Source organism: Pistacia vera, unplaced genomic scaffold, assembly GCF_008641045.1.
Source record: "Pistacia vera cultivar Batoury unplaced genomic scaffold, PisVer_v2 Contig343, whole genome shotgun sequence".
In the NCBI taxonomy this organism is placed as follows: Eukaryota; Viridiplantae; Streptophyta; class Magnoliopsida; order Sapindales; family Anacardiaceae; genus Pistacia; species Pistacia vera.
In genome coordinates this window covers 473,507-483,013 of record NW_022196161.1, presented here as the reverse complement: position 1 = coordinate 483,013, position 9,507 = coordinate 473,507, and the positions used below count along the sequence as shown (strand labels likewise).

The following is a 9,507-nucleotide window of genomic DNA, read 5'->3' as shown; positions in this document are numbered from 1 at the left end:
ATTCCACATTCAGCGTCTAAAATGACTATAATTAACCACTAAATTTTGGTCAACAAAAGATACATTCGGCCACTAATAAAATAGTCACGAAAACCTATTGGATTCCACATTCAGCATCTAAAATGACTATAATTAACTACTAAATTTTGGTCACCAAAAGATACATTCGGCCACTAATAAAATAGTCGCGAAAACCTATTGGATTCCACATTCAGTGTCTAAAATAACTATAATTAACTACTAAATTTTGGTCACCAAAAGATACATTCAGCCACTAATAAAATAGTCGCGAAAACCGTTCGGATTCTACATTCAGCGTCTAAAAGTATTACAATTAACTACTAAATTTGGGTCACCAAAGATACATTTGTCGACTAATAAAATAGTTGCGAAAACCTGTTACAAAATTACCCTTACACCGTTGGCGTCTAATTTTTGTGACATTCGCGACAAATTATTAGACACTAAAAGGTACATTTTGCAACTAATTGATTAGTCGCTATAAAATTTTACCAAATTATCCTTGAACTATTAGCGTCTAAGCTGGGGCACTATTTTGACCAGCATTTAGCGACTAATTTGCTAGTCCCTAAAAAAATATTTCCCCGTCTAAACAAAAATTTAGACGCGCAAACAATCTACGACAGCGATACTGCAACTAAGGGGCGACTACGAAATTTAGACGCGAAAAATGGCTTAGTGTCTAAATGTTACTTTCTTCGTCTAATTTTGCTAGACACCGAAAGGCATTTTTCTTATAGTGTTATAAACATTATTAATTTACTACATTAGTCATTAGTACATTAATTAAATGGTTAAAAAATCTAATTAATTGTAACATTACATTATAAATTTATAGTATGATTACTTAATTAATTATAATATTAAATTATAAACATTAGTAAAATATTTAATTAAATAATTAGAAATTTAATTAATTATAACATTATACTATACATATATAGTATGATTACTTAATTAATTATAACATTACATTATCATTAAATAATTACTTAATTAATTACAATATTATGATATTACATTATAAACATTAACAATTTATAACATTAAATTAACAATTTACAGATGAATAATTATTTGTGTCTTGGTTTTGATTGAGAAATTTTATGTGAATTGTGATGAATTGATTGAATTCAAGTGTTACCTAGAGATTAGAGGATTTATGAGTTACATTGGGCACAAATGAATGAGTAATCAAATTTTGTTAGGGGTGCATTTATAAACTTTTAAGGTATTTTTGTCATTTTTTAAACGAATAAGGGGTAATTGATTTTTTATAGGGTACCCGGGAAAGGAACCGGAACCTGCATTTTAGGTTCCGGTTCCTTGAATTTAAGAGCCTGCACTGTGCAGTTCTGGTTCTGGTTCTAGTTCCTTTTTTTGGGAACCTGCACTATGCGATTCCGGTTCCAGTTCCAGTTCCCCCGAAAAATGCAGGGTACCCGGAACCGCTCACCCCTAATTTTGACAGTAGATCATGAGGAGGAAATAAGTAATCTCAAGAAATTCCTTGCTAAGGAGTTCGAAATCAAAGACTTTGGAAATCTTAAATACTTCCTCGGAATGGAAATTGCTCGATCAAAAAAGGGAATTGTTGTCTCGCAACAAAAATATGTCATTAATTTATTGAAGGAAACTGGCATGTTTGGCTGTAAACCTGCTGATACACCTATGTACTATACTATAAAGGTGGGAGTTGCAGAAGGAAGTGCTCCAGTTGACAAAGGAAGATATCAAAGACTTATTGGAAAACTTATCTATCTTTCTCACACTAGGTCTGATATCAGTTTTTCTGTCAGCATGGTTAGTCAATTCATGAATAATCCAACTGAGGAACACATGGAAGCTGTTTATCGGATTTTAAGATATCTAAAAATGACTCTAGGAAGGGGATTGTATTTCAAGAAAACACAAAAAAAAGATGTGGAGATATTTACCCACGCTAATTGGGCTAGTTCCATAACTGACCGAAGATCAACTTCAGGGTATTACACATTTGTGTGGGGAAACTTGGTTACCTTGCGTAGCAAGAAACAACTAGTGGTAGCAAGAAGCAGTGCAAAAGCAGAATTTAGAGCTGTGGCACAAGGAATCTGTGAAGGAATTTGGTTAAGAAGACTTTTATAGGAACTGCAAATTCAGTTAGAAGATCCTATGAAGATGTTCTATGATAATCAAGCTGCCATAAGCATTGCAAAGAACCCAGTCCATCACGATCGAACAAAACATGTGGAAATCGATCGACATTTTATTAAGGAGAAGATAGAAGAAGGAATTATCTCAATGGTTTACACTCTAACTACTTTCCAGACAGTCGACATCGTCACTAAGGCTCTTCCTAGAATGAGTTTTGAAGATTTGAGATCCAAGCTGGGTATGACTGATTTCTATAACCCAACTTGAGGGGGAGTGTAGAAAATCATAATCTAATTTACAGTTGTGTAACTACAGCTGGTGTTCAACCTTGATTCTAGTATGAAAATCAGGGATCTTCAGCCTTGATTCTTGTATTAAAATAAGGGATTTTTTATTTCTTTCTTTTTTTAGTTTATCCTAAACTTGTATAAATCTGTTGGAACTCTCCTGCAAATCAGTGAATCACAACAACACACCACACACAGAGCAAAGAACATGCACAAAATATAGGAAATAGCAGATTGAATTAATTAGTATTGAGTGATCATAAAATAGGAACAATTGAAATAACAGACAAATTCCCAACAATTCGAGGAGCTGGGGACCTCCCAATTAGTCTTATGAATATATTTCTTGATATCCTACCTCCCACCCTCTCTCCCTTTTATAAGCTAATTATTCTATTCTGTAACTAATTGACAGCCACGTGTCCATTCTCATAACAACCTCACCAAGCTCTAACAACCCTCATTGCACACCTCACCACCCCTTAACAAACTCACTATCAACGTACCCTCACTCGTATTCCTTCCCCTACCCTTGGATTTATAGACCTTGTGTGTAGGAGGTCTAACAATAGCTCCAATCCCTCATCCCCCCCCCCCCTCTTGAAGTGCCACCTTGTCCTCAAGGTGGAATTGAGGAAATTGGCTGCTGAGGACATCAAGACGCTCCTAGGTGGCATCGAAAGTAGGCAGATTGTGCCATCGGATGAGAACCTCTGTGGAACCATCCAGAAGAGTCCGCGCATCCAACACTTCCGCCGGCTGAACTTGAAGTTCTAGGTCATCCGTGAGACAAGAAGGAATAGGTTGCACGGGAACTGAGCTATGCAAGCTGTGCTTCAATTGGGATACGTGAAAAACTGGGTGAATATGGGCTATTGTGGGCAGTTCTAGCTTGTATGCCACCTGACCAATTTTCTCCAGGACTCGAAAAGGGCCATAAAACCTAGGACTCAGTTTTTCATTCAATCGTGTGGCCAGAGATTTAAATTTGTAGGCTGAAGCCGAAGATACACATAATCTCCAGGCGAAAACTGGATATCCCTTCGATGGCGGTCTGCTTGTTCTTTCATGTGAACTTGGGCCACCTCCAGGTTGTGCTTGAGGTCTTGGAGGATGGGATTTCGCTCACGGATCTGGTGGTTTACTTCGTCGACTTGAGAGGGGTAATCGGTGAACTTAAGGGAGTTAGAGGGGGTGGACGTATGATACGTCGTGTTGTACCAAAATTCTGCCCAGGATAACCAGTTTGGCCATTGACGGGGCTGTGAGCTGCAGAAACAGTGAAGGTATGTCTCTAAGCATCTATTCACCACTTCGGTTTGGCCATCCGTTTGAGGGTGGTAAGCTGAGCTAAATTTCAAAGCTGTCTCGGATACCTTAAAAATCTCTTGCCAAAATTGACTCATGAAAAGTCTGTCCCTGTCAAAAATGATGGACTGAGGAAAACCGTGAAGCTTCACTATATCTTTCATGAACACTAAGGCCACCTCCTTGGCGGCATTNGTGCCACCTTGTCCTCAAGGTGGAATTGAGGAAATTGGCTGCTGAGGACATCAAGACACTCCCAGGTGGCATCGAAAGTAGGCAGATCGTGCCATCGGATGAGAACCTCTGTGGAACCATCCAGTAGAGTCCGCACATCCAACACTTTCACCGGCTGAACTTGAAGTTCTAGGTCATCCGTGAGACAAGAAGGCAGAGGTTGCACGGGAATTGAGCAATGCAGGCTGTGCTTCAATTGGGATACGTGAAAAACTGGGTGAATATGGGTTGTTGTGGGCAGTTCTAGCTTGTATGCCACCTGACCAATTTTCTCCAAGACTCGAAAAGGGCCATAAAACCTAGGACTCGGTTTTTCATTCAATCGTGTGGCCAGAGATTTAAATTTGTAGGGCTGAAGCCGAAGATACACATAATCTCCTGGGGAAAACTGGATATCCCTTCGATGGCAGTCTGCTTGTTCTTTCATGTGAACTTGGGCCACCTCCATGTTGTGTTTGAGGTCTTGAAGGATGGCATTTCGCTCAAGGATCTGGTGGTTTACTTCGTCGACTTGAGAGGGGTAATCGGTGAACTTAAGGAGAATCGGAGGTTCACGACCGTACAAGGCTTTGAAAGGTGTCATCTTGGTGGACCTATGATACGTCGTGTTGTACCAAAATTCAGCCCATGATAACTAGTTCGGCCATTGACGGGGCTGTGAGCATTGACGGGCCTGTGAGTTGCAGAAACAGCAAAGGTATGTCTCTAAGCATCTATTCACCACTTCGGTTTGACCATCCGTTTGAGGGTGGTAAGCTGAGCTAAATTTCAAAGCTGTCCCGGATACCCTGAAAATCTCTTGCTAAAATTGACTCATGAAAAGTTTGTCCCTGTCGAAATTGATGGACTGAGGAAAAACTTGAAGCTTCACTATATCTTTCATGAACACTAAGGCCACCTCCTTGGCGGCATTATAGAAGCAATTTTTGTCCATTAATATTTTTGTTAGGGTGGGCCAAAATCCAAAAATTATATATATTAATATTTAAAAAAAAAAAATTGAGGGTGGGCCAAAAGTGGGCTGGATCCGCCCCTGAATCAGACTGACCTTGTATTTCTCCAGATGCAAAGAAACCTAGTTAGGTAATAATTTCTAAATCATTTAGACTCAGAGAGATTTACTGTAATATCATGACAACCGCTTCTGTTCATTAATGAAAGTCGTTCATTGAAGCAATTAAAGTGTTCATTAATGTTCTTAAGTTTTTATGAGTCTCAACATTGAAGTGGCGTGTTAGTAGTCGCCAAGTTTCTTTAGTACTAGCAAATTAAAGTTAGAGTCCTGTAGGATTTGCTAATTATTACAATTGCTATCTTATTGAAAGTCGTTTATGGCTTTGGCTTCTATGCAGATATGTGACAGGTTCATTAACCGCAAGTTTGTGCAGAAATTTTATAACAGAGTATTAGCTATTGGCCTACAAGGTTATGCACAATTGTATGTATGTGTGACCTTCTTATGCGAAGCTTAAAGTAGGTTTTATGTGATGGTGATGATTTTTTGATAAAATTCTCTTTGGAAAAAATGCTCAATTACTTCTACAACTCGGGTTCACATTATTCTTAACTTTCAACTAATCATAAACTTCTTTTTTTTTCCTTCTGTAGGCATCAATCTATCTTGACTCGTCTTGCTAATTGGGATAACTTTAAAAAAGTAATTAAATCCTTTTCTTTTTCAAATAATCTTTAAACTTATTTTGTTGGATAAATGAGTGAATAGTGAGTAATTCATCATAAGTAGATTGCATAAATGTAAATGATATAAGTTACAGGAATGAAATGGCCACTTAGCCTGGTGGTGACCTCATCAACATAGCATAAGCGGGAAATGCCAGGAAGATCTGTTTTTCAAACCCAGAAGCCTGTAAGTATATATTTACAGCGTAGGCCCCTCTTGACATCCAAAAAAGGAAAAATAAACAAAAAAAAGTAAGTAAATGAAATTTTCTACTACCCAGCAGCTATTGATGGCTTTAAACTTGATGGAAAATTGAATGATCTCAGCATTAAATTACGTATACTTGTATTATCAGATACTTTGATTTTTGTATATGCTGTTATTCTCTTTATAACTAAGGACAGTATGGAAGCCTAAACGACCTTCAAGGAGATCTGTTATTAATCTCTTCATTTCCTATTTGACCCTGTAGTATGTTATAATTCATTGCAGTGCATTATCATTTCACTGTCTTGTGATTTTTACCATATCAACTTCATCAGTTGATGTATTCTGGAAAAGTGTACTGTGAAAGATTAAGAAATTCAGAGTGAATACTGACCATTGTCCTGTAGGACAATTTTTTCTTGTTATCTATGGAAATTGAAGTTGTTTAACCTACCCTACTCTGTGGTTAGAAAAGAACTATTTCCTTTTTTAAGCCTTTAAATATATTCAAAGTCTCAATAGTTAATCCAATCCATCATTATGGCATTATGGCTATTCTTTCTGTTAATGTTGCCGATTTTTCTTTTAAGACAATAGGATCAAATCATCTTACAGCTCTGGTTGATATGACTCTAAGACTTGTTCCTCCTATAAAATTTATTTTGTTTATTTCTCCTTTTGCCTTGACAGTCATGTTCTGTTCGGGACTTTGACGACCATGCCACTCGTGTTCTTGGAAAATTTGAGGTAAAAATGTTGATAATATTCATAACCCACTGATTAAATAAAAGACGATATTGTTTCCAAGACTGGATAATTTGTACTGCATTGGAGTATGTCTGAATATGTTCAACAATCTTCGTCTTGTTGACCTGAGTAATTAAAGAATTTTTTTTTTTCCGCAGACTGGATTCCTATTACAGGCATTCAAGTAGTGCTAGTTATGTGAGAAATGTATCAGTGCCTCTCCTCTGCGTTAGTGCCTTGGATGATCCGGTCTGTACCAGGGAAGCTATTCCATGTGATGAATGCAGGCAAGTCCTAGTATCATATGATCGAACAATTTCTTTTGTTATAATTTTCCATTCGTTTTTTGCGTTCTCTTGAAGCCATGGTATTTTTTGTTGACCACAGAGTTATTTCATGTAGAAACAAAGTTTGCTATAACATTTACCAAATTTTGGTGATATTTTTTTATTTTGAAAAAAGGAAATAATTTTAATATATATGAAGCAGGCCTGGTTTCTCATTCATTTTTGGGGTAAGTGTTAACGGTTACTGTTTTGGTAAGTGTAGATGGTTATCGTTTTATAATAGTTTTACTTTGATTGCATTCACTGGATCCATGGTGTGAGGTTATGGGCCATGGATGATATCAGTTTAGAAACAAAACCTAGTTCTAATATTCACTTAAAAGCGTTGTGAAAATTGGTAAAAAGTTCTGTTACTATGTGACGGCAAAAGGGGGAACGAGGCAGTTATATTATTCTGTCAGAAGGTAGCCTGTTTGACTTCCTGTAGAGCAAATGAAAAGGTTATCCTTGCTACCACGCAACGTGGAGGACACCTAGCTATTTATTAAGGGATAAATGCAAGAAGCCTGTGGTAATTCATGCTTTTTTCATCTGAGCATGTCTGATAACCTTATTTTTCGAAAAGAGAAATAGGGGAAAATGAATCCGACTATAATTTTTTGAAAATCATCATAAACATCCTCTAAAATTTGTTAGAACCTTCCTTAAGGTTTCTTAAAATTTGTCAAAACTATTTTCAAATCCTGGGGTTCACAATAATTAGACCCAATTATGTCAAGTCAATGAAATTTACACTTCATCATAGATTGGTTAATTTTCAATTTTGGAATTAATTATGTTAGCATAGGATGAGTTGAAATAATTTTATCACTGATTAAACTGCATATTGAAGCTCGCATATTGAGATTTCTAGAATTAGGCATCTTACATGTTTTACTTACAGCATTCTTTATAAGGCATATTAATAGAGTAATACTATAGATACCATGTAATATTACGATTTCTCATCTTAAGTGATGGGCCGTCTTTCATAATGCCATCACTTACCACATGAGTTTATTAATTACACATTAGATTTTATGCGGAGCTTACATGAGAGAAGCTGGTAGTAACAATTTTGTCAGATTCGCATAGCTTATTACACAAAGGTGTTCTTTGGCCTCAATTTTAACATGATCTGTGTTTCTTTGCAAGGTGGGTGAGAGCCGTGGATGAATTTCTTGGTGTCTTACAGTCGTCTCCATTAGTAACCAGAGCAAAGAAGGTGCAAAATTGTCGACATAAAACACACATAACCACTGCATCTAAGAAACATAGTACTTATATAGAGAGAAGTTTATAGGATTATATTGCAACTTAGCAACATGATAAAGGGATTTTCTCATCCACTTTTCATTGTTAGTTTCTGGCAAATTATGACCCAGGTTTTTTCGTGGCAGGTTCAGGAGTCTACAGTGCCTGCTCCATCGAAATCTTTGATCGACCAGGGGCCTTATGTGAATGTTGTTGAAGATGGAATGGTTGCCGCTGCAGGCACTGTGGCAATTAACGATGTAGTAGAAGACGCACCAAATGAGTCTGTTGCTCAACTTAATAAAGATCACGATGATGTTTCTTTAGAAACAGAAAATGATGATAAGGTTGCGGGGAAAACGCTTCACGAGAATAACCTCATATCACAATCGCAACAAAATGCTGATGCTGATGATTTAATTGTTCCGATGAGGAGACACATTGATCAGCTTTCACGACACAGCAGGATTTCAATCTGGTTGCTAGTGTTGCTCGCTGTCTCAACAACTTGGCCATTGGTAGGCTCTACTCTTACATTCTTCCTCAAAAGAAGGTTTAAAAGATTCATGCCTACGGCGTCACTTAAAAGATAGTACTCTCTGTGATAATCATAATAAAATTGGATTAAATCATATTTATGCAACTCTAAGAAGAGAGAAATGAAATGTAGAATTTCTGCAAGGTTAATAAAGATGTAGAGAACAGCTTAGTAAAATTAAACTTTTAATCTAGAGTATTAACCTCAAAAGTGAATTTTTAGTAAACCCATATAATATGTAAATGTATTCATCAAATTTATATTAAGAAGAGATATGACTGAGAATTTCTTGAATAATGTAATGTAATGTAACTGCTTATCTTTTTTGAATTATGTTGTGTAATCTTTTATTTCTTTATGGAATAATGTTATGTAATCTTTATGGAATAAGCTAAATCAGCTTACAATAGCTGAAATTCCACTTCTATCTTTTCCAATATTTTGACAAAATTTTCCTTTTTTATCTGTACAAAGTATGCATTCAAAAAGCATATTTACAATCGTTAACATATGCTCAATATCTTTAACATATACTTAACTTAAATGATCGGACTCGTGTTATAGCCTTAACACGTGCTTGATATCTTTAGGATATGCTATTAAAGTTTAAAACAACCAACTTGTGTTATAGTCTTAACATGTGCTTCACATCCTTTAACATAAACTCTTGAAAACTCGTTATAGCCGTAACACGTGCTTCATATCAATTATATATGCTCTTAAAACATCCAAACTCATATCATAACCTTTAACATGTGCTTGATATTC

General features: G+C 36.4%; 1 protein-coding gene and 1 pseudogene across 1 annotated transcript; both read left to right on the top strand.

Annotated features, from left to right (window-relative positions):
• Positions 1-1,584: 1,584 nt before the first annotated feature.
• Positions 1,585-2,148, top strand: LOC116138659 (uncharacterized mitochondrial protein AtMg00810-like). Its single transcript, XM_031424353.1, has one exon. It carries the CDS (start codon positions 1,585-1,587, stop codon positions 2,146-2,148), a length of 564 nt encoding a protein of 187 aa, XP_031280213.1.
• A 3,169-nt stretch (positions 2,149-5,317) lies between these two features.
• On the top strand, positions 5,318-8,949 carry LOC116138658 (annotated as a pseudogene).
• Positions 8,950-9,507: the final 558 nt, after the last annotated feature.

Excerpts from the sequence above, each read along its gene's own strand:
- LOC116138659 (XM_031424353.1), top strand. The coding sequence starts at position 1,585 with ATGGAAATTGCTCGATCAAAAAAGGGAATTGTTGTCTCGCAACAAAAA.